This window comes from Pinus tabuliformis, chromosome 6, assembly GCF_031772625.1.
Source record: "Pinus tabuliformis cultivar Carrire ecotype Pingquan chromosome 6, CPIR1, whole genome shotgun sequence".
NCBI lineage: Eukaryota > Viridiplantae > Streptophyta > Pinopsida > Pinales > Pinaceae > Pinus > Pinus tabuliformis.
In genome coordinates, this window is record NC_142292.1 from 1,398,948,462 (window position 1) to 1,398,975,158 (window position 26,697).

Sequence of the window (26,697 nt, forward strand, 5' to 3'; positions counted from 1 at the left end):
CACTGACGCAGAACCTGCCCCAATACGAGCTGTTGCTTTTATTCCTTATATGGGCTAGTGGGTTTTGACATATTAAGGTATGATCCATATTCTTGAATAGGCCTTCAAAGATTAAATAGACACAGTACACATAGTAGAGCCCAAGTGATTCAAGTAACACGCTGAACAATGGATCATGTAGCAACCAAAGATAGGATGAACGCAAATGGCTTCCACCTTAAAGCCTACAGTGCTGTATAGTTCTTAATGGAAGGAATCCTCAACAAGGGATTTGCCACTTCGTTTTTAGTAATCTGGCAAGGAAGAAGGCATCGTAAAGGCAACGGGAAGGGGCCCACAAAACGTACACGGGCACTTCTAAGTGGTACGGCATGTAAATTCGGGATAAAAACTAACTTCTGTGGTAGGAGATGAGATGGTGTCCGTCAAGGCAAAGTGTCATGCCACTCATTGGAATTAGTTAATATAGCTAATTTGAGATATTACAGTCAACTCTTGGTATATGTATGTGAGATCAAGGTGCAGTTTAGATATTATCTGTGTTTGTGAATCTGCATACTGCTTTTGGTTGGTTCTAACTACGGTCTGCTTCTGGATCACAATGACATGTTTAAAACAATATCTAGATTGGCTTAATTGTAACCTCTAAGCAGAAAGACAGAGAGATAAGAGGTCGATTCCCTTGGGATTTTTATTACAACAGTGTATTAAAGGCTGGGCATCATATGGAGGGGATAACACTGTTCCAAATGGGTTCTCTAATGTGCCCATTATGATATATTTTATTATAGGAGTTTAGTAATATGAAAATATACCTTTCAGTTTGTTGAAATACAATTTATATCAGCAGAACAAACTATTTTCTGAATGTTACTTGTTATGAAATTGGTGGGCTTGAGGTATGGTAATGTAAATGTGCCATTGAGCATTGATACATAAACAAATAAACCAAAATACACCTATAGCAGTACATTAACAAAGTGTTTGATCTTGCACTGAAAAAGCATTTAAGATTCAGAAAAATCAGTGGCCATAGTGGGGCATTTCCTAGTTGGGATCTTACAAACAATTGCTTATGTAGAGACAAGTCAAAGCTTATTGCCTAATTTCAAGTACGTCCAAGGCTTTTATGATCATACAAATCCCTAACCTCAACATTTCCCTTCCCATTTTAATTACTTGTTCATTTTGGTTATTTCATTTTTTTTTTGCTTTTTTCCCCATAACTGTCTGTTGCAGTATTATTTGGTTACTTTTCTTCTATAAAATGCCATTATTTTTCCATATTTACAGTTCAATGCATTCAAGTGTCAATGCATTTAGGTGTCCCACATGTGAATGCAACTACGTTAAAAGCCTTTTCTTTTAAGAGGAGAAGATTGATGGACACTGTAAATAGCAGAGATGTTTTATAGAAGAATTTGAAGTTTAATTTCAACATGATATTCTCTTTGGAAAATAGGCCTGTAAGCCTATTTGCACCATTGAATTTCTCAAACATTCAAGGGTATCCAAAAAAATTCCTTGTTGGAACTAAATGGAGAGAGATCATCTTCCAAATTGTAATGGTCATAATTGTTCAGTTACGCTGCATCTCAAATCTTCACTGAATTTGCTGAGCTTTTGATATTTGCCATGAGGGTGCCTTGATGGCAATATTTGCGCAACTTTGGAAGATGATGCTGAAGAGTGGCATGAACTGAGATTGCATACAGGGGAGATATTTTCATGAAAATATTTGCCATGAGCATATCTTGATAAAAATATTGCACTAGCTTTGGAAGATAATGCTGAAGAGTGGTATGAAAAGATTTGCCACTAGGATGTCTTTATAAATATTTTTTGCACTAACTTTGGAAGATAATTCTAAAGAGTGGTATGAACTGAGATTGCATACAGGAGAGATGTCTTTGTTTACTAATTTGATCAAAGCATTCAAAGACTACTGGGATCTTGTTATGAAAGAGGTGTGTATAGGCAACTGCCCTATGACTGCCATGTCCTCTTCCTTTTTAGAAGATTCTTCAAAAGATGATAATGTTGATGAAGAATGCTCATACTTTGTGGAAGATCCCAATGCTGTCCAAGATTGGGTATGTGATGCTGGTCATATGCCAGAGGATGATGTTGCCATGTGTGTGAACACACGATGTAGATTTTCTGATGTTCAAAAAAAATATGAAGGGTGGTTGGGGCATGAAGATGGTAATGCTGAACCCAATTCTCTTCTTGTTTTTCTGATGAAGTATATGACACTGTAGAGTTCCCTTTTCCTAAAGATAGTGATGAATTAAATGAAGAATGCATACATGAAGAAGCTTGTGAGCCCATGAAAAGTCAACTTCATTTCTATGATTGAATACATGGAGAGAGACGAGGAATAAAAAAGATCATTCACAGACAGGAATCTTCAATGATTTTGGACATAATGGTAATGGAGATTTCAAACATTTTGATGGAGACCTACTTCGTGATTCTGAAACAGAATACATAAATTTGCAGAGCCATTCATATTCGGAATTCCTAAAAGACTCTACACGTGTTTGGAAATGATCTTCCCATGCCTGAAGTTTGATAAACCTCATATAATTCAAAAACTCATCAGTTGCCTTCATACGAAGATCAAGTTAGCCTATTCGTAGTAATGCAAAATCTGGGCAAGTTAGCCTATGCGTGATAAGAGAAGTCATTACTAATTAGTGGTGTTTTAATTAATTTTTTTTTATATTTTACAAGTGTCATCCTTTGTGCCATCCATTGTAATTTGGCCGTACTTCCCAACCATCTCAAAAACCGAATTCCCTATCAATGTAAGTTTTTGGTAGACAAAGAATTACTGACTACGGAGATGCTACCATTGTCCCTTGCATTATCATTGTTGCAAGTGTGGAAATAGAAGATGATACCAACTGGCACATGAACAAGTTTTTTTTTTTGCCCTTCACTTTATCTGGCTCGAACAACCTGAAAAGTTGGTTAGTTGCAGTCCAAAGTCACTCTTTGACAAATCATTATCACATTCAGGTTCTACATGAAAAATGAAACTGTTTAATGTTTAGAAGGTCAGCAGTCAGAGCAGTGCATATATACTTTTGATCATTCTGATTTATAGCTCATTTCATTTTTCCTGTTTATTTAGGGAAACTCTGCTTTGCTGGAGACATACAAAATAAACAGAATTTTGAAGTAAGAACCTGCTGTCCAGATATGATCTGGCATTCATTCTGTCACCAAGGTGCGAGAACTATAATAAATAGTGGGAGACTGCTTACTTTAAAAGCAGCACAATCACATCTTTTTCATAGGCTCCGCCTATTTCCCTCGAAACAATGAATAATCACTATAGGAACACATCCCTTTTTTTGTGTTAGATACTTGTCTCTAGGATAATGCCACCAATCTTTAAAGTGATGGAGATGGTGGGGGTATCTCTGTCAACCATTTCTCTTATGACAATATTGGAAATCTCTTTGGTAGTAGTGGAGCAGCCACAAACATACGGTACTGAAGGATCCCTTCCCTTGTTTAAGTGCTCATAAACTCAAAGCAAATTCTTAGCTTTTTACAATGTTAGAAAAGAATAAATTCGTTTTGATGTCCAGCCAAATCTGTAGCATAGGTTTCATGGCCCTCTTCTACTTGGAATCATTATCAGAGGTGGGAAGGTTCCCAATCTAGTATCAATTTTTAGTTGTAGGGGTGCAAGCTACTTCCTACAACAAAAGTATTCAGTTTATTATTTGAACCAATCCAGCTACATCCTGGCGGCTTTTTTACCCTCCTATATTTCATTATTATTCGCATTTTCTGTACACCATCCCACCTGCGAACAGTTGCATACATATTAGCAGAACATAATGCGCAGCATTCTCGGGATCCAATTCAAATAGGTGTTCTGCCGCATACTCTCCTAGCTCTACCTTGCCATGGACTCTTCAAGCAGCAAGCAAGGATCCCCATACAATGACACCTAGTTTCATTGGCATTTTGCTGATAATGTCCCAAGCCTCAATAAGCCTACCAGCACGGCCAAAGAGGTCAACCATGCAACTATAGTGCTCTAATCCAGATTTGATCCTAAAATCACTAATCATACGATCAAAGTATTGCCATCACTCACTAAGCCTGCGTGGCAGGAAGCAGACAGAACGCCAACCAAGGATTACATAGTCAGGTTTTGTACCCAAATGTTGCATTTCTTTGAAGAGAAGCAAGGCATCATAGGCACACCCGTGCATTGCATACCCGACAATCATGGAACTCTAGGAAACAACATCTCGTCTAGGCATTTTGCGGAACACTTTGTCTGCAGTATCTATGCTCCCACATTTAGCATACATATCTATGAGGGCATTCCCTACAAATATATCAGACTGAAACCTATTTCTCTTTCTCACCGTACATCATATAGAAGATAACCTAAACTAGTTTGAATCCTCCATTAGCTTGAGAAAAAAGTCAAAGTTGTATTGCACTGTGTGATGAACATCTTGTCACTGATCCTAGGCTACAAGCAGCGTTCCCATTTTTTTTTCATCTTCAACAACCATTGACAAGTATCAGGACCTTGAGGGTAGATGTCAATTCTTCATCAACAGTTTAAAGTGCATTCTCTATTTGCCACATTCTTTTGCAACAACACTGAATCTTTCAAGAAATCTAATACATCAGCAGTTATATATATTCCAAGCATATTGATGACCTCATGAAACTAGCCTATGATAACATGTTCTAAAGTTTAAATTTGAGGCCAAAAAGTAACTTGGCCTAACTTGAATTGATCTATTGCTTGGGTTCTCTTTGGAGTCTGGACTATCTAGAGTGTGGTAGAAAATGTTAGGAATAATGCTAATAAGGGCTAGGACTCTGAACCAGTGTTGCATAAGACACCTTAGCATAATCAGACTCGAAGAAAAGAATTCAAAAGGAACAGAGCAAATCATTCCAAGGCAAAATTCAGATCAAGTCTCTTAGTATCTTCAAACAGTCAGAAGTACTAGTGATTTCGGTAATATAAAGGTACTATTGATGTAGGTATGATACTGCTATTGATGTTTGTCAGTTGAATATATTATTGTTTAGAAGTTGTTGTAAACAGGGAGAGCATGTGAGAGAGATTTCCCATGCATGTGTATTGTTGGAATTTGGTAATTGGAAGTTTGTTGATACAATTGTAGCGTGATATTGTCTCATCCTAAAATGAGCAGATTGATGAAGGCTAGATGACCAACTGAAGTAAGACTTCAGAGGGAGCTATAGAATCACTGGCATAACACTTGATGACTCGTCTTGCCTAATGATTATCACATGAAGGAAGCCCATGATGAAGGATGTTGATCCAATGACTCTGATGATTCGTTATATCTCTGTTATCTAAGAAGATGCATGGAAACTATATGATTATGATTGGATGACTTTGGCACATGAACCAAAGAATTAATGATAGGAAAGTTAGCAGGTTGCAGATAGATCAATGGTTATGGGCAAGGTCACTTTCCTGACATTCAGAGGGATCTATGGTCAAGCTATGATGATTGGTTTGTGAAGATATAGCTATTCTATTTCAACATGCAGCCCAAGTTCATTAATTGTATAGTTAAGTCTGCCACATCACAATGATTAAATTTGGCTGAAGGATGTGTCACTTGAACATTTTGAACAAACTCTGTAATGGTCTCAAAATTCTAATTGAAGAATGATGTGAACTATATTTTACATTGAAAATTGCAGTTTTGTTCTCACTAATCTGTACCTGAGGTCTTTGTTTTGATGCCAACCTCAGTGTCTATTAAATATATGGATGGTGTGAACAATATTTGCACTGAAAATTGCAGTTTTTGAGCCAGTAATTTATACCCAAAATATGTCCCAATCTAAAGAATGTAGTCAGTTATATTTTACATATGAGGGTGGCTTTTAATTCTGATGATAGTAGATTATCATTATTCTTATTTAAGATATAGTAGATTTTCCATTCGGATAGTAGGATTATCTTTCAGACAGTATATTTGTCATTCTTCATGGAGGAAGTCATAATAACAAATCTTGAGTTTGAGAAGTAAACAACTATGAAGCATGGGAATTCAGATTAGGATGTGTTGAAATATCCTATATGTCACGTTAATGATTATTCTATGGGTGGTAGAATTTTCTAGTGAAAACATAGATTGAATACCATGGACTTGTGTAAGGCTTACTGTGATAGTTGTTTTTAATGATCTTAAATTAAATGAGAAGATCAATTCGTAGAGAATTTGGGATTTTAGAATGGAAGCTTATTTAGTCAATAAAAGACGAGTGAAAATATTAGAATACACTTTTACCATTATTCTAGTGTTGAATAAAAATGTCGTGAAAAATAATGTGTCTCTAGTTTTGGATAAAAGGACCCTCAACTTTCTTCGCAACTTTTTGTGGTCACTGGCCACTTGTGAAAGGAGTAGGCATCTTTAGAGATGTGGTGCCATTTAGAGGGGAAATACTAATAGCAACAGGGCAAAGGCAATTATTCCATTCGTTTATTTATTTCTCATTTGTCTGGTCATATTGTGAACTACAATATATATCATGAAATTGTTTTAGTACTAGTAAACAATGATTAAATATATAATAAATTTGAACCTTTTACATTTATAGGGCATTTCTCTCAATTTACTAAAAAAAAAAAGTATGAAAATCATGCTGGAAAGAGTTTCTGAAGTTTTGAGTCTTTTATTTTCTAGTTAACTAATTGGTTTGGAAGATGAAAAACCAGCAAATTAGAAGAGTGGGGCTTTTATATTCACTGAGGTATTAAAGAAATTATATGCATGAAACTTATACTAGCGCCTTCTAGTGGAATTGATAGTACACTAATCTGTTGCTTGCCAATATTTTGGTTTTGGTACCACCTTATAGCATATCCGGGTTCAAATGCTATTTTCCATGGTGGACAGTTGAATCTGTTTCAACTCTAATTGTTATCAAGGGGTTTCATAAGGTTGTCACATGAGCATCAGTGATGCCCATTTTGACTTAGATAGCTACCCATGCTAAGGCTCTATTTTTCAGTTCCATGTTATTATGAACATTAGGTAATATTGATGCATTTGGTTGGACACGTGAAACTACTTATATAAATCAATGGATGGATTTGATATTGATGATGGAAATGGTTGATGTATGGCCTAAATGTATGACTCACTTAGTGGTGAATTATCTAGTGCGTGACTTATCAGAATTATTTTGTTTCATACATGGCTCAAGTGGATATGATTTGTTTAAATGAATGACTTAGTGAATTTATGATTTATTTCCAGTATGAACTGCAAGATTGACACATGGATACTAGACTTAATAATGTGATGATTATATGTCTTGTTGTTATATAAATGCATGAATAAGAGCTAACCCACAGGGGGGGAAGAACTATATGATAGCCGAGATCTACTTTTCCATTGAGGGAAGGTCGAGACATCTCATGGGAAAGGTATAACGCACATTGTTCTATTACATTTGGTATCGACTTGATATACACTCCTATGACATGAGTAAAATGCAAATGATAGGTGGCAAGACTACTTGACTGGATTATTCGATGACAAGTCCAACCAGCACTGTAGTGTGGTCTGTATTAGGGCATTGGCCCTAGTTGTAAGGAGGGGTGGAGGCATTTCCCACCGTGTATCCTCTAAAACCTGGAATCGTGGGAGGGCAGTGGTGGACACGCTCCCCTAGACGTGTGATGACGATTGCCAGTTGCCTGCTGGGGAAGTTAGGTCGATGTAGTCGACGCTTCCACCATGTTGGTTTTATCAGTCGTTAGATTGGTATAGCCGATGCCACCGTATAAAGCAGCATAGGATGGATAGGGCGGGAACAGAAGTAGGTCATGATGGATAGGAGAATATAGATCAGTTGGAGACTCTTGGGGAAAAGTAATGTCATTGTCTAACTTATCAATTTTACTACTATAACTCTCTCTATTTTGTTATGCCTTTGAACTCCTTGTATCTTTTCACTCTAACTTCGGGACAAAGTTTTCTGAAGGAGGGGTGTATGTAATGCCCCACTTAATCTTATCATGCAAATTTTGTTAATGTTTACATTATCTGTAAATATTGAGAAATATTGGTGAATACATTCATTTGGGAAACTGTAAATTTTATTTACTGATGTAAAATTTATTATTGCTATTATTCAAATTACCAACTTTTCTTCTCATATTTATCTTGGATAGGATATGGTCTCCTTCCCTTATTCCAATTTAAATATTCATCTCACATCCCCAAAATGTACTCTCACATTTACTTGGGAGAAGACATGGTCCTCTCCAAATAATTACCAATTTATATATTCATCTCTCATCCCCAAAATGTACTCTCACATTTACTTGGGAGAAGACATGGTCCTCTCCAATTAATTACCAATTTATATATTCATCTCTCATCCCCAAAATGTACTCTCACATTTACTTGGGAGAAGACATGGTCCTTTCCAAATAATTACCAATTTATATATTCATCTCTCATCCCCAAAATGTACTCTCACATTTACTTGGGAGAAGACATGGTCCTCTGTAATATTCTTAATTAGCCATAGCTAATTGGAATATTCAATTTTGCCCAATTTTTGCCTTCTATAGTTATTTATAAATAAAAAAAAGTGAGGACGGGGGACATAACTCACTTTAAGAATAAAAAGTCACTTCCTAGTAGCACAACGTTGTGACTTAAGGAGGAGCCAACGGGGGCCAAAGGGGAGCACAGAAATGGGGCCCACGCAGACACATGGAGGGACTACACAGGAGGGAAGAACACATGGCAAGAGGGGAATCACGCAGGAGGATGTGAGCCTAGAGATTGTGAGAGGTAGAGGTTATAAAATAGAGAGGAGCCCCCTCATTTTGGATCATTCAGTTATGTGCATTTTGAGCTAGTCGTTTCGACTTCTGAGCACGCTGGCTGTTTAGCTAGTCTGCAGCACTGTTTAGTGCATTGAGTGTCTTCGTTCGGAGATCTCACCCTTAGCCCCGGGGGACTTCGAGTGCTTGCTCGGGCAAGGTATTTCTAACGGCATTTCAGCAGTAGTTTTATCAACATTTCAGTAGCAGTTTCATCGGCATTTGGGAGGACTGCGCAGCACTTGGAGAGGGATGCAGTTCTTTTCGGTTGCAGTGCTGGATTGGGGTTTGCAGGTGGAGTTATGCTGGGAGATTAAGCAGGGGTCCAGCTCTTGTCTCATTGGAGGATTTTTGGCAGGGTTTCGAGCAGTGTTTCAGGTAGAGTTTAGAGGGGTTTTCTTTAGTGGCAGCGCAGGACATTGAGGAACTGCGCAGAACCCCAAGAGGGTGTTTTTCGGGGGTCGTCCATTCCAGGAAAACTTTCTGGGTTTTTCTGGGTTTCTTGAGTAGATCCCGAATCCAGAGTTTCAACTTTTTCTGAGGAGAGCAGCCCCAAATCATCATTTTTTTCTAGCAGCAGCAGCAGCATAACAGCAGCATCCACGCAAAGAGGCCATTCTTGTCATTCTGAGAGTATTTCTTCACTTGCCTTGTGCAAGTCGAGGTGCCATCTATCTAATCACCTCTTGTACTCATTTTATTGCTCAATATAATAAAATGGCTTAGCATTTCCCGCTGCATTTCTTGTGTATCTGCTTATATTTCCGGTTTATATTATTAAGTGTTGTTCCACTGTTATTTTATCACTTCTGGGTTATTATATCATTTGCACATATTTGGTTGGAGTTTTTGCTGGGGTTTGAGGAATATTCTGGGTTAGGAATATTACAGTGGTATCAGAGCATAGATCTGGCTCAGCCTGTGGAGCTAGCAATCTATGACACCGGGGCAGACACCCTATATCTGTTATAGAGGTCGGAGATACAGAGACGTTGGGCGTAGATTAGAGAATACCTACGGAGAGGGAGACTGTGTTCCGGTGGTGGACGCAGAACAGGAGGAGCCTGTGGTGGACGCAAAACAGAGGGAGTTGGTGGTGGACGCAGAGCAGGAGGCTCCAATGGCAGATGATGACGGGAAGAGATTTGCGGATATGCTCCTCAAATCAGTGCAGGATCTGTCGAGGCAAATTGAGGTGATGGGGCAAAGATTCATGGCAGTAGAGGCCAGACAGCGTGAGAGCCCACGGGTTTCCAGGTTGCTGAGGGATCAGGTGCATCCCACCATTTGCTAGAGCAACGTGATACTGCGCCGCAGGTGGCCTCACATGCCCCTACACGCTCTACCATGCCCACTTTCTTAGGAGCAGACACGGGGGTTGTAGCCCAGCAGGAGGCAGAGCCTGGACACATGGATGATTATTTTGCAGAGTACCAGGCCTATGGGCAGGAGTTCAGGGAAGCCCTCTCATTCCGTGATTTTGTTCAGCTCTACCGGGATAGTAGACACCACGACCATCACAGAGGGTACCGACATTATCATGATGGTGAAACCCACCATGCAGCAAGTAGATTCCACTTGCCTACATTTGATGGCTCATCAAATAGTTCGGCAAAGTCTTGGGTGGAGAAGCTGGACATTTATTTCCAGCTTAACTAGATGTCGGAGACGGAGGCCATCAAGGTGGCGACATTGCATTTGGATGGTGAGGCCCAGGATTGGTGGTTTCATGGGATGGTTACACTAGGACACTCCATGGTGACAACATATGCCGAGTTCACCAAGAGATTGATGGAGCCATTTGATCGGAGGGATCCAGAGCAGCATTTTGTTGAGCAGACAAGGCTAGAACAGATAGGGAGCCTAGAGACCTACATTGCAGATTTCTTGAGGGTCTCAGTGATGGTGCCAGATCTATCCACGGCACGAAGGATCTATATGTATGTTGAGGGGTTAGCAGAGCCACTTCGGGGTCTAGTCAGATCCGCTAGACCGACCACCCTTCAAGATGCTATCAGCAAGACCCGGGACCTACAGGATGTCTTACCCAAGACCCAGACACCTTACCCCCAAAGACAGACTTTCCAGTCTAAGGGGAAGGATGTGAGGATTCCACCTCCAAAGGGGAATCCAAGATGAGTGCAGATTGACGATGATGTCAAGAGGGAGCTGAAGAAAAAGCGGTTGTGCTTCACATGTTAGGAGCCATGGGCACCAGGGCATAGATGTGCCGCTGGAAAGGCACATTTCATTGATGTCTTCTCCGAGAGCAGTGGAGAAGAGGATGACAAGGAGGATGTGGAGGCAAGAGATAGCCATGCCATACAGGGACCTTTGCCACCTCCACCACCACCAACAGGTGGTGCATCTTTTGCACCCACCGAAGGGGCCCTTGCAGCATTGCAAGGAGTTCCCAAGTATCTGACGCTATGCGTACGAGGGACAGTACGTGGCTAGTGCGTATCAGTTTTGGTTGACAGTGGGGCAACCCACAACTTCATCGATGCACAGATGGTTGAGCGGAGAGGTATTCAGACAGAGAGCTTCGATGGGTTTTCAGTATTGGTCCCAGGAGATCAGACCATGACGTGTGCTCATTATGTCCCAGAGCTTTCAGTGACGATGGGCACCTACACATTGACTGACCACTTTTTCGTGGTCGATATTCTAGACACCAACATGATACTGGGTGTTCAGTGGCTTATTACTCTAGGGAAGGTCACGACGAATTGGAAGACCCTAGAGATGGAGTGGGATGACGAGAAGACAGGGAGGCATGAGAAGATACGAGGATAGCACACATATCCTCCTCAGACTGTGTTGACTCATTAAATGGAGGCAGTCTTCCAGAAGGGAGACATAGAGTGGACAGTGGAGCTGCGTGCATCAGAGGCAGAGACTACAAGGCAGACGGTACATCCAGAGATCCAGTCCATCCTTGATCAGTATGCCATAGTGTTTGGAGAGATTCCACCAGGACAGCCATCAGATCGGGGGTTTGAGCACACTATCAAGCTTGAGCAGGGCATCCAGGCAGTGATCACCACCCCCTATAGGCATCCCAAGGCCTATCGGGATGAGATAGAGCAAGCCATTCAGGAGTTGCTGGCTCTTGTGCACATCCGACCGAGCACGAGTCCTGTTGCTTCTTCCGTGGTGTTAGTGAAGAAGAAGGACGGTACATTGAGGATGTGCATTGACTGCAGGGCCCTGAACAAGAGGACACTAAGGAACAGGTACCCCATACCCAGGATCGATGAGTTGATGGATGAGTTGAGAGGAGCACGGTTCTTCTCAAAGATTGATTTGAGATTAGGGTACCATCAGATTTGCGTGAGGGAGCAGGACAATCCCAAGACCGCCTTCAGATGTCATTATGGGCACTTTGAGTTTTTGGTGATGCCCTTCGGGCTAACCAATGCCCTAGCTACATTCCAGTCTTGCATGAATCACATCTTCCGTAGTCACCTGAGGAAGTTTGTGTTGGTGTTCTTTGATGATATACTCATTTACAGCAAGACATGGGAGGAGCATCTCCAGCGTATTGAGACAGTATTATGCATCTTGGAGGAGCAGCAGTTCTATGCCAAGCTCTCCAAATGTGAGTTCGGGTTGACGGAGATGTTATACTTGGGACACATCATTGGAGTGGACAGAGTGAGGGTCCACGAGGAGAAGATTAGCGCCATCACAGATTGGCCGAAGCCGAGAAACGTGATGGAACTTCGAGGATTCATTGGCATTTGTACTTACTACCGGAAGTTCGTCAAAGGTTTCTCATAGCTTGCTGCACCCCTAACAGATTTGACGAGGAAGGGGGCATTCAATTGGTCGGATATAGCGCAGCGAGCCTTTGACAGGCTCAAGGAGGTTATGAGCAACTGCCCAGTGCTTGCATTTCCAGATTTTACGCAGCCATTTGTTTTGGAGTGTGATGCGTCGAGAGAGGGGATCGGCGCAGTATTTACTATTGATGCAGGGAGGTCACCCTATAGCCTTTGAGAGCCAGAAGCTCCTTCTACACGAGAGGTTGTATTCTATATACGACAAGGAGATGCTGGCCATCATGCATGCATTGGCTAAGTACTGGTAGTATTTGGTGGGGAACAGGTTCAAGGTGAGGACTGATCACAATAGCCTCAAGTTCTTTTTGGAGCAAAAGCAGTTGCAGGAGAGGCAGCAGAAGTGGATCAGTAAGATCCAAGCATATGACTTTGACATTGAGTATGTCAAGGGTAAGAACAACGTGGTAGCAGATGCCCTTTCACGTAGACCAGCCACGTTGTCTCTTATGAGCTTGGATACAGACTGGAGGGCTCGACTCTTAGTAGAGTACTCCAAGGACAGGTTTGCATGTGAGATTCTGAACGGACAGGTGGCAGATGACAGGTTCAGGGTGATCGATGAGATCATCTATTACAGGGATCAGATTTTCTTGACTAAGGGGTGTCAGCTCAAGAAGAAGATACTCCAAGCATCACATGGTTTTCCATTGGCAGGCCATCAGGGGTTTACCAAAACCTATAGGGCCATTAGAGAGAGGTTCTCCTAGAAGGGCCTCAAGGAGGACGTACTCCGGCATATTAGGGAGTACGATGTTTGCCAGCGGAACAAGGGAGAGATGAGCCATCCCACGGGTTTATTGCAGCCGCTACCCATTCTGGAGGGGAAATGGGAGAGCATTTCGATGGACTTCAAGGATTGTATCTTTGTCGTCATTGACCGACTGACAAAGTACGCGCATTTCTTTGCCATATCCGCCCACTACACATCAGCATAGGTGGTTGAGCTGTTCTTCAGGGAGATCTTCAGGCTACATGGTCTTCCTAAGACCATTGTCAGTGATAGGGACAGCAGTTTTATGGGTGGGTTTTGGCAAGAGCTTTTCCGGTTGGTGGGGACGGAGTTGACACCGAGTACCAGTTATCACCCACAGACGGATGGGCAGACATAGATAGTTAACAAGTGGCTAGAGGGCTACTTGCGTAACTATGTTAGTGGGTAGCAGGGAGCATGGTTGAGGTGGTTGCATCTAGGGGAGTATTGCTATAATACTTCACATCACATGTCCATTGGTAGGTCACCATTCTATGCTTTATATGGGTATCATCCTTTATCTTTTGCTAACGTGATGTTTGGTGATAGCAAGGCTCCCAGAGCCATGATATGGATCCAAGAGAGTCAGGATATTCTCCGAGCTCTCAAGGATAACATGGCTACAGCACAAAACTAGCAAAAGCTGTATGCTGACAGGGGTCGAGTGGAGAGACAGTTCGAGGTAGGGGACATGGTCTACCTACGGTTACAACCATACCGACAATCGTCACTAAAACAGAAGGGGGCTGAGAAGCTTAAGCCCCGCTTTTATGGGCTGTACAGGGTGATACGCAGGGTTGGACAGGTTGCATATGAGAAGGCAGCAAGATTCATAACGTTTTCCGTGTATCATGCCTGAAAAAGCCATTGGGGCAGCAGGTGACAATGACAGATGAGATACCACCCATGGATGACAAGGGGCATTTGGTATTGCAGCCAGAAGCTATTATTGATACCAGGGAGAGGCATCATTGATACCAGGGAGAGGCAGCTGCGGAGCAGGACGGTCCGAGAATTCTTGGTGAGGTGGAAGAATTTACCGAATGAGGATGCCACTTGGGAGAGTGAGAAGATCTTGCAGCATCCATCAATTCAGTTGCTTGAGGACAAGCAACATTTTGCCAGGGGAGACTGTAATATTCCTAATTAGCCATGGCTAATTGGAATATTCGATTTTGCCCAATTTTTGCCTTCTATAGTTATTTATCAATAAAAAAAAGTGAGGACGGGGGACGTAACTCACTTTAAGAATAAAAAGTCACTTCCTAGTAGCACAACGTTGTGACTTAAGGAGCCAAGGGGGGCCAAAGGAGGCGCAGAAATGGGGCCCACGCAGACACATGGAGGGACTGCGTAGGAGGGAAGAACACATGGCAAGAGGGGAATCACACAGGAGGAGGAGAGCCTAGGGATTGTGAGAGGCAGAGGCTATAAAATAGAGAGGAGGCCCCTCATTTTGGATCATTCAGTTAAGTGCATTTTGAGCTAGTCGTTTCGATTTCTGAGCACACTGGCTGTTTAGCTAGTCTGCAGCACTGTTTAGTGCATTGAGTGTCTCCATTCGAAGATCTCACCCTTAGCCCCGGGGGACTTCGAGTGCCTACTCGGGCAAGGTATTTCTATCGGCATTTCAGCAGTAGTTTTATCAGCATTCCAGTAGCAGTTTCATCAGCATTTGGGAGGACTGCGCAGCACTTGGAGAGGGACGCAGTTCTTTTCGGTTGCAGTGCTGGATTGGGGTTTGCAGGTGGAGTTATGCTAGGAGATTGAGCAGGGGTCCAACTCTTGTCTCATTGGAGGATTTTTGGCAGGGTTTCAGGCAGTGTTCCACGCAGAGTTTAGAGGGGTTTTCTTCAGTGGCATCACAGGGCATTGAGGAACTGCGCAGAACCCCAAGAGGGTGTTTTTTGGGGGTCGGCCATTCCAGGAAAGCTTTCTGGGTTTTTCTGGGTTTCTTGAGTAGAGCCCGAATCCAGAGTTTCATTTTTTTCTGAGGAGGAGAGCAGCCCCAAATCATCATTTTTTTTCTAGTAGCAGCAGCATCCACGCAGAGAGGCCATTCTTGTCATTCTGAGAGTATTTCTTCACTTGCCTTGTGCAAGTCGAGGTGCCATCTGTCTAATCACCTCTTGTACTCATTTTATTGCTCAGTATAATAAAATGGCTTAGCATTTCCCGCTGCATTTCTTGTGTATCTGCTTATATTTCCGGTTTATATTATTATGTGTTGTTCCATTGTTATTTTATCACTTCTGGGTTATTATATCATTTGCACATATTTGGTTGGAGTTTTTGTTGGGGTATGAGGAATATTCTGGGTTAGGAATATTACATCCTCTCCAATTAATTACCAATTTATATATTCATATCACATTCCCAAATGTACTCTCAGATTTACTTGGGAAAAGAGAAGCCAACTGTAAGGATGAGGGAGAAGTTATGACATTAATGAGAGGTGGTTGAGGTGGAGAGGAGAGCAGAGGCATAAAAAGGGAAGGAGGAAGAGAGAAAGGGGGGATGCTAGGTCTTGCTTTTAGTTTTGAATTGGTTGTGATTTTGGGAGAGCTTAGGTAGCTTGTGGAGGTTTCCTGGGCTTGGAGTTTGGAGGAAGTATTGTTTATCTTGGTCTGGATTATTCATCTTAGACACACTACATCTGGTTGGACTTGGGCTTAGAAAGCTAAGGAACCTGTGGAGGTTTCCTGGGCTAGGAAGTATTTCCTAGTTGGCTGGGAGGTAAATCCAGTCGGTAGTCAAGAGGAGCGTTCCAGCAGGAGCAGCAGCTCAAGGGCATCTCCACCGGGCCATTGGTACAGGTATTCCTCTATGCATAGATTACTCATGTAAGTTATTGAAATGAAATGTTCACTATTTTAGTTGTAGGGATTAGAATGTAAATGGTAAAATTATCATTGTTTAAATGTTTGGTAAGAAAGTAAATTATTGCCTCTTATTGCATTTAATTCCCAGAGAATATAGATCTGTTAGAAGACCCTAGGATAGGGCCTTACAAGGCCGAAGCATTCTACAGTGGATCACGGTATCACGTTGAGACACATTGTAGAAAAGGTTTGGGAGGACAAAGAAGAAGTATTTTGCTTCTTTGTTGACTTCAAAAAAGCATTTGACATAGTCCCTAGAGATAAGTTGTGGCGTAGAATGGAAGAACTTGAAATTCTTGTGCATTATAGAGCCGTTGTTCATAGACTTTATGAAGAGGTGAAAGTCAAGATTAGAACCTCAACAGGTATTTCAGAAAGCTTTAGAAGTGACATTGGACTCAAGCAAGGCTTCCCTTTATCCCCTACTCTTTTTGGTTTATATATAGATAAATTGGAAGAGTAGCTAAATTTGCAAGGTGGAGATGGTGTTCGGTTGGGGGAGTTTGTGATAAAACTTCTTTTATATGCTGGTGATATTGTATTGATTTCTAAATTGGCCCATGGATTGCAAATGCACTTATATGCCCTTGAGCATTTTTGTAAAGCAGTGGGGATGCAAGTCAATACTAGCAAGGCCAAAATAATGATTTTCTCTAATAAAAGGAAGCAGAGCCAGCATTATTTCTTCTTTGAAAACAACATTCTTGAAGAAGTAAATGAGTACAAGTACCTCAGGATTGATTTCAATTTTCAACAACAAGCTCAATTGGGAGGATTGCAAAAAGAAGGGAACTTTAGGAGGGTGGAAAGCATTATATGCTCTTCAAAACAGATGTAGAGAAGCAGAGTTATGGGATTGGAAAACAATTAAAGTGCTTTTTGGATTCCTAGTTTGTCCAGTGATGCTATATGCGTGTGAATTGTGGGCTAGCAGCACCCCCGTCTCAAAATGGAAATAAATTGAGAAAATCAAAAAATGCTTGATCATGAGCAAGTTCAAAATAAAAGTTCAGTAACTTATGAGATAATATTGAGTCAAACAGAAACAACTCCCATCGAAGCAATTGCTATGGTGCGGCTCATAAGATATCTAAAAAGAATTGAGAAAATGAGAGTAGGTAGATGGCTTAATGTTATCTTCAATGAGGGCATGAGTGAAAGAAAGAAAACATGGATGAAACAAAACTACACATGGATGCAAAAATGGAATATCTACCTCAATGCATGTCCCACAAATAGCAAGGAGCTAAAGGAGTTTGTTATGGAGAAGTTTTGTAAAAGGGTATGGGGAAAAGAGTTGGGTAGAAAGTAGAAGTACTACATTGAGGAATTCAACCCTACGTGTGATCTACAACAAAAAGAGTTCATTGGAGCCAGCATTTCGTGGAGGGCAAAGTTCCTTATTGCTCAATTAAAGGCCAACTCGCATCAACTTCGGTGTGAAACGAGACAGTGGAAAAGGCCTAAAGAAACTTCGGAAGAACGAGTGTATACATTTTGCACGTCTGGGGCAGGGGAATCGGAAAAAAATTTCATTTTGGAATGTGATGCATTCAAGGACATCAGAGAAAGTTATGAGAACATGTTAGACTGTTGGCATCAATTTCTTGGCATTGTCTTTTTAGCGAGGGGATTGTTGGAAGGTTGGGCCAACTCATCATCAATTTGAATCGGAAAAGGATTGAATTGCAAAAAGCGAAAAACAGGGAACTAATAGTGTCATAGACTATTTTTAATCTCGTGGACCTTAAAATATCAATTCATTATGAATTGTAGACCACGTGTTCTTACTTTTCTTGATATATGCAGTTGGCAAGAACATACAGTGGACTTGACAAACAAGTTTAACAATAAATTCAAGTATAAATATCTCATGTTCTGTTCTTCTTCATATTTATATGCTTTCTTTTAATAACAACTTGAACCAAAATACAAAATGTTCAATATCATACCTGAGAATATTCAAAAGAATCTCTTTCTTAAATACATATACACCCATTGATGCGATATACGGTTTCTTTTTGGCATCTTCTGGTGACAATCCCAATACAGTTGTATCCACTGCCTGAAGTAAAAAAATAAATAAATTTAGAGTATCTTGAAATTTATCGCATTGAACTTTCTCTATTGAATATGCCTGGAATTACGTGTAGGTACATCAAATGATCTCTATTACCATTGCCTTCAAATCTTTCCCTTTTGGTTTCTCGCTGAAATACAGAACTTGACCTTTATCATCAATCTTCATCAAACCAAAATCAGATGCACGACTGCAGAGACATAACGATAATCTTAGTGACATGTTTTATAGCGCAAGTAACTAGACGAAAGAGAGATCCTGAGACGAGCGGGATACTAGAATTGAAAAGTGAACAAAAAATCCTAATTTAGGCTTCATGAAACTATTCTGATTATTTTTAAAGACGATTAATAGATCACAGGTCCATGTTTATGCCAACAACACTAATCATCCTATAATAAGAAAAACTAGAAGGCAATTCACGCAAAGATTAATAGGTGAAACCATAACATGTTATTCAAAGATGAACTGAAATTAAATATAATTTTAATTAATGCATAAACTGGACAACACTAAACTTCTTGCAAGAAAAGATCTTCTAATCAAACATATTCCCCTCAAAACAGAAAAAGCTAGAGATCGAGAATTTAATTTAAAACCCGAAAGAACATGATTGCTAATCAAGCTTCAACAGTAAGTGAGGTTAGTTGGATAACACCTATAGTGTAAGGTAGTTAAACCTCAAGTAGGGGAATTGAGTTAGTGATTATGTAATATTTCATATACCATAACCTTTATAAGTCTTTGAGTAAGACAAACCATGTTATGATTCATGAATGAATTTGGAGAAAACTAGTGACCCGTGAACTAAGGCTCATTGAGCCATTAATCTATAACAACCTCAATAGGAATGAATGTTTTCTTAGTTCCAATGGGATCTCATGATTCAAGCCTCATTCTGTCGTTTGAAACAATTATTCATAGGCCATGCTTGTTCACATTAAAACATCATGAAAGTTGAACGTCTCTTTGATTATCCAGTTTCTTTCGTACAAAATGGACGCCTTTGGTAAATGTGATTCCCAAACAACTTGTGGAGGATGAAGACTCGTTGGGAATTGACCAAGGCCATATTAAATTATGCACACAACAATAATAAATTTGCAAACAGAGAGAAAGAGAGTTGCTACTATAATTCAATGTGAAAAAAAGGGAGGACAAATAAAGATGTACAAAACTAATGTCTCCCGAGTACAACTAACTGGCATTTTGTTGATTCAATGAAGTAAGAAACGTCGACTAAATAAAAAATCAGACTAATTGACAATTGTTTCAACAAACTGATTTACTCGCCCAAATTAAAAGCAGAAATCGTGATTATTTCGAAATAATAGCCAAGCCTGAAAAAATGTGTTTGTAAGCCCAGAAACATGATTCATTTTACGCCCTTTGACCTGCTGTTGCAATTTTGGGAGAGAGGAGAAACTTCCGCTATGTTTGGAGCATGAAAACTTGGCCTTTTAATCATTTTCTTTGAATCTTCCGTTGATTGCTAAATTCAAATGAAAAGATGAAACCTGTATATTCAAATTTAAATGAGAAATATGAAACGTTTTGCAATTTTTAATGCTTACCTATTAATTCTGAATTTTTCCTATTTTTCCTTTTTTTTCTAATTTGAAAAATGCCACTGATCAATGTCTGATTTTGATTTTTTCAACAGTAACTAAGACTTAAAGCTAATTATACTTTACATGTCTTAACAATATATTCTTTTAAGAACATTTTGCATTTTTTAATGCTTGCCTATAATATCTGAATTTTTTCTTTTTTTCCCAATTTTTCAAATTTGAAAAATGCTAATGTCTGTATTTTATTTTTTCAACACTATCTAAGACATAAAAGCTAATTATACTTTACATGTCTTAACCATATTTATTAATATCATATCAACTTTATCTCTAAAGTCACTTTTATTTGTATACTTAACTTTATTTTAGAATGTGAGGCCTTCAAAGACAGTATGGAAGGTTATACAAATATTCTGGCAGCTAGCTCTTGGGATAATATATTCAGTGAGGGGTTTGTCGAGAAGATGGGAGCGTTTATTGTGAGACTGCACAGAATAATGGCCGAATACAAAAACCAGATGGAGAAGCAATCTGTCCCATAGGTTATCTTTAGCCTCATGGACATTAAAATAATTTCATTTCATTTCATTGCTAACAAATACATGATAACACCATTTGACTATTATGCTAACTCTATCAAGCCCTTGATTAGACTGAGAATTGATATGCAGAGACACTTTACACGTTGTTATCAAAGAGTGTCCTCTTTTCAACATACATGTATGTACCTAAAGTTTCAACGCTTAGGAATCATTTTCAACAGGAATTCCTCATCTTAGCAAACATATTCTTGTAATGATTTTAATCCAAAATAATAATCAGATTATACTATATAGTTATTTTTCCCACATGATCACATACATATACTAGAGTTTGATTTTACCTATCGTGCAATCCATGTATATGATTATTTAGCATTCCATGTACATAATTTTCTTCAAGTTTGGCCCTGTTACCGCAAAATCTAGCAGACCTAGTGCAAAGCCTCACTAGGAAACCTAGGTCTTATGGCAACAAAGAGATCAGCCACCACTGTCACCTTAGTGGCTTCTCTCTTACTCTTTAGTGGTGGACGTTATCCCACAAAGGGAGGCTTCCCAGGGAAAACCTAGAGGTTAAATGACTAGGGTTCCAGCCAAATGGCTCTCTAAGGCTTGCAAATAAAATTTCCCCAAGTAATGTTCAATAAATGAGGGTTAAGGATAAAGGAAAGGTCTATCAATTGGAAAGAAAGGATTGGCCAGAGCATGAAAGGTTGAGATAAGATATGCCAAAAATACAAGTACACTTTCTTAGGACCTTCTAGAAATATAAGAGAGTTGTTATAAATTAGGGTTTGAGAGATATTCAATAATATGACCTACAATGTCATATAACAGCTAGAAGAAATAGCCTCTAAAGCATGGATCAACAAAAAAATAAGGCTATTAATTAGGTAAGCAAGTTTTAGGGTAGGAAAGTGAGCTTTTATGGCTGAAACATGCATAAAACAGCGATTAACAAGATGGCGTTAGTGCTAATTATAGGGTTTTAACATACAATTAATGCTAGACTTTCTTTTATTCAAGTTTTTAAATGCAATCCCTATTAAGAGAGCAATACACATCAAAATAAAATTGCTATTAAATACATTTCCAAGAAAAACCCTAACCCTAACGCTAGATACCTAGAAATTAAAGAGAAGGGAGAGAAATAGGGGATTGTTCAACTCCTACTAGATTAGGGCCTTGATCTAATTGGGGATTGGAGTTATTTGGGACGAGATCTAAGAAGTGGGATTGGATGAAGAGGGCGGGAGAAAGTATATCTCTACTTAGAAACCCTAGTGACTTCATTAAATGGGAGCTTTTAGGTTCAAGAAATGCATCTATCAAATTTCTCTTGGAAGGATTACAGGAAAACATTTTTACATACCATGAAGAATCAAGATTTCAGAAATAATAATGCAATTTTAGCATGGCACGCATAGAAACCCTAATTCACATAATATAGCATGCAAAATGGAAGAAGATGAACAATAAACTTACAACATTTCACAAGAATATCTTCCATCAATCCCAAAGAAATCTCCTCATGCAATATTTGTCCTCAAATGGCAATTTGCAACATAAAATTATATTGTGTCCAATTAGAAAACAGACCGACGGCTATTGTGCACTTCTAAGGAGAGAGAAGTGTGATGAATGATGACGATGAATAAGTGAATGTGATTGTCCTCTATTTGAAGGTAACCAAGTCTCATTTCACTAATTTTATAAGCAAAATGTTAAAACAAGTTTACATGAGCATTCAACTAGGTCAAAGGTCACTAGCCAACCTTGAGATAGCTCTAAAACATAACAAAATGCCCAAAACAACTCACACATGTGGGAATAAATGCTCTCCACCATGACATCATCCTCCAAGAATGGTCAATAATGCATCAAGTGATGCAATGGTCCAATAGTACACCTCACTCCAAGAAATCCTCAAAGTGCATGTGCACTGTTAGATTTTGTAGCTCACGCAAGTGTTCTAATCTCAAGAGGTGTCAATGAGGCTAAGAGCAAAAGAGAATAAAATATTTCCAAGCCCAACAAATTTTTCTAAGGGAAAATGTCTTAATTAGATTATTAACTAATTTTTAATAATTTTCCTAAGTCTAACTTAGAAAATAGGTTAATTAATCAATATTAATTGAGACAAGTCGATTTCTCTCTAGTGACTTCTAGAAAAGTGACTTCATAGAGTCAAGATGATCTTAGCCATCAATTGGGATTAAATCTTGGTTGTTGAATTCTCAATGAGAAATTATAAGAGAAAATCGATGGGAATCTTGTAGATCATTGAGTTGAGATGCAGTGGTAGCATGGGGTTTGACACTAACGAGGGTTTCAGCAGTGATTGATTGAGAAGAAATTTTTTGTACCATATTCTTCATCAGGGTGTCTTCCAACTTCTGAGTTTCAGAGGGAGATTCTGCAAGCGCCAAATTATTTTGTAGAGGGATGATTTTCTCCAGTTGTGGGAATTAACAGAGAGGTCGATTTGCCAAGAGCAGTGTGAATTGCCAAAGACAGGTCGATTTGCAAGAAGAAGTCGAATTTCCAGAGGAGGCTAATTTGCTAGGAAGAAGGCCGAGATTTTCCAGGACTACAATGTTAGGCTTTGTAGCATCGGATGTGTTCTAGCCACGAAATTTGGTGGAGAGGATAGAATACATGAGATCTCCAAAACCCATAAATATTTTCTGGAAATTCCACCTAGAAGTGTCTCAATTAGATTATTAACCGGTTTTTAAATATTTCCTAAGTCTAAACTTAGGGAATATGGTTAATTAATCAGTGTTAATTGAGATAAGGTGAGAATCATCTAGAAACTCACATGGATCAATCCAGAGATTATCCTAGCCATTAAATAAGTTCTAATCTTGGTCATTGGTGCTCCAACAGTGGATTATAAGAGGAGGTTGATGTGGTGATGGAGAATACACCAGTGCAGCTAATCAGTTGCCCAAGCAGTTCAATTTTCTTAGTAGCAACAGCTCAGCAGAGAAGATAGAGCCATAGGGTGAGTCGCGGATGGAAGAGGAGGGCAGCAACATTTTGGGAGGAAGGTTTCTAATCCTTTGAAGAGGCAAAGGAAGGAAGGCCGAAATTCTCAGAGGGCTAGAGTAAACTTTGCATAGAGGGTGACGCAAGGAGCTCAGCGCAAAGGCTAGGAAGGCAATTTCGAAGGCAGAAAATCGTTGTGGGGTCAGAGACAATTTTCACGATAATTTTGCCAATATTTTTCTCAGATTAGATTGTGTTGGGCATCTAAATTATTGTACTCAGAATAAGTGAAGCATGACCTGCATTAGACCTGCGAGTCTTGGCGGGTTCTATATCAAGCCGAGTCACTCACATAGAACCCACATTTAAGACCTAGACTCGGTAGGTATCTTATAAAACCTGTCTACCCATATAAGACCCGTGGGTATTCTATAGGACCCATATAGAACCCGTTGAGCCTTAAAAGGCACAAAATGTTCATTTATTTTATTTTATTTTATTTTTCTTTTTTGGAAATGAGGTGGAGGGAAAGGGAAATTGGAGGGAAAATATGCTTTATAAGCACCTCTCTCCCTTCCATTTGTCACTCACTTGTCATTTGAGTGTTTGGCTAATTTGTATGAGTGTTTAGTGACTCCATTGCACAATGAAGGAGCTCTTGGAGGAAGCTAAAGGAGGCTAAAGGAGGCTTCATTGGATCAGACCCAGCTTCAGGTAGGCTTCATGAACCTTGTTTGAATGTTTTCGATGTAATTTTTTGTATTCAATTAAGTTCATTTTTTTTTTTAATGTTTGCAATTTTCTTTTAATGTTTGGACCTGTGGCTAAGTTTCTTAGCCACACAGGGCCAAAAAAATTGCAAATTAAAAAAAAAAAAAAAAATCAAAACCAAAAATATATATATATTTTTTTTTCTTCTAGATTTTGTCACCATGCCACCAAATGGTTCTAGAAAGTCTCATGATCCGACATGGGCACATGGTCAACGAATCATTGCCGATAATGACCACCATATCAAGTGCAATTATTGCAATGCCATAATGTATGCATGCATAATAGGTCGAAATACCACCTAGCCAAAATTCCTAGGAATGGTGTGGGATGTTGTCAAAGTTGCCCTGATGAAGTCACTACTGAAATGGTAGCTGCTTTGGAATCCATTAAAGAAGAAATTTCTGATAGGGAAAAAATGAAGGATGAGATTGTTGGGATAGGTAGATCTTCATCTCAAAGTGAAACACAGATTCAAGTCCAAGTATTGTTAACTCCTCTTCAAGAGTTGTAGCAAACAGGAGTATAACCTCTTCTTTCTTCAGTCCTTGTACAACTCTAGGATCTCAACCAACCTTGGATAGTTTTAATGAAAAGAAGAGTAAGGAGGCAAATATGGCAGTGAGGAGGTTTTGGTACCATAACAGTCTTTCATTCAACTATGCAAAGTCTTATTTTTATCAACCCATGGTGGATGCCATTGCAAGTGCCAACCCTGGATACAAAGCCCCATCTTATAATGAAATTAGGGGGAAAGACCTAGATGAGGATCTTGAGTGTGTCAAGGAACAATTGGAAAGCATTAAAAGCTCATGGAAATTTACAGGTTGTACAATTATGTCTGATGGGAGAACAGATCAGAGGGGTAGAATGTTGTAGCTTGCCCTACAGGAACCATGTTCCTAAAATCCATTGATGCATCTGCAAATGTAAAAGATGCACATTTGATTTTCTCATTGTTGGTTGATGTGGTGGAGGAAGTTGGGGTTACAAAATTTGTCCAAGTAATCACGGACAATGCAGAAAATTATGTGGCAGCTAGAAGGTTGCTTTGTGCCAAATATCCCACCATTTTTTGGACTCCATGCTCTACCCATTGCATAGACTTGATGCTAGAGGACATTGGGAAGTTTGAGTGGGTGCAAGATGTTGTGCAAGAATGCAAGTAAATTACCAAGTATATTTATAATCATGCTTGGGTGTTGAACCTTATGAGGGAATTCACACATGTGAGCTTAGTCGCCCAACTGTCACACGGTTTGCTACAAACTTTCTTTCCCTCCAAAGGCTTTTGTATGAGTACCAAGCTTTGAGAAGAATGTTTTGTAGCCAACAATGGGTATTTTGGAAAGATGGCACAAAACCAGAAGCATTGTTTGTGAAAGCATCTTTCTTTGGTGATAGTTTGTGGGACAAAGTCACTGAGATTGTCAGCTTCACTAGGCCCCTTGTGAAAGTCTTGAGATTGATAGATGGAGAGAAACCTGCAATGGGATATATTTATGAGGGCATGGACAGGGCCAAAGAGGCCATCAAGACTTTCTATAAGAGAAATGAATATATCTCCATATATGGAAAATTATTGATTCCAGGTGGGATAGGCAAATACATTCACCATTGCATGCAACAAGAGCATATCTCAATCCGAGCTTATTCTATAATGAGGGGTCTAGCATTCAAAGAGATCCCAAGGTGATGAGAGGTGTCATGATATGCATTGAAAAGATGTTCTCGGATCAAGATATTCAAGACAAAATCAACATACAACGAGATATGTACAAGGAAGCATCTGGCATGTTTGGATTCAGTGCAAGCCAACGTCTCAAGGACAAGAACATGCCTTGTAAGTACAAATTGTTTGAACTTAGCTTGTAATTTTGCTAGTTCTCTTTTATATGTTTGGCATTGCAAACTAATAATCTTTGTTGTTTTTTTTACAACTCATTGGTGGATAGATTGTGGCACTGAGGCACCACCATTACAAGAATTCGCCATCAGAGTTCTGAGTCAACCCTGCAATGCTTCTTCTTGTGAGCGTAATTGGTCATTGTTTAAGCACATCCATAGCAAAAAGAGAAACAAGTTGGAGCATGAGAGGTTGGAGAAGTTGGTTTTCATCTACTCCAACCTTCAAATGCTCATAAAACAAGAGCAACCAAAGGATACAGATCCAATTTTGTTGGATACTATTGATTTAGAGTCTGATTGGGTTGTTGAGGAGGCCCCTGATTTGAGTTGGCTTGATGAAGAAACTGAGGATCTCTCTAATTTACCATCTCAAATGGAGACTCCAAATACAGCGGCCTCACAGTTGCTTCAGCCTTCCAATGTTAGCAGTAGCTCCACGAGGGCTTATTGTAGGCTTGGTCATCCATGAGTGATG

The 26,697-nt window shown here is 39.7% G+C and overlaps 1 protein-coding gene across 3 annotated transcripts in view; it reads right to left on the minus strand.

Annotated features, from left to right (window-relative positions):
• LOC149263877 (glucose-1-phosphate adenylyltransferase large subunit 3, chloroplastic/amyloplastic-like) overlaps positions 1-26,697 on the minus strand; it is a 461,146-nt gene that overhangs the window by 197,017 nt on the left and 237,432 nt on the right. For all 3 annotated transcript variants that reach the window (XM_089426745.1, XM_089426747.1, XM_089426742.1), the window contains 2 exons: positions 18,536-18,629; positions 18,312-18,424 (listed from right to left, as the gene is read on the minus strand). In XM_089426745.1, the coding sequence (XP_089282871.1) occupies positions 18,312-18,424; positions 18,536-18,629 (207 nt within the window). The remainder of the gene's footprint in view (positions 1-18,311; positions 18,425-18,535; positions 18,630-26,697) is intronic.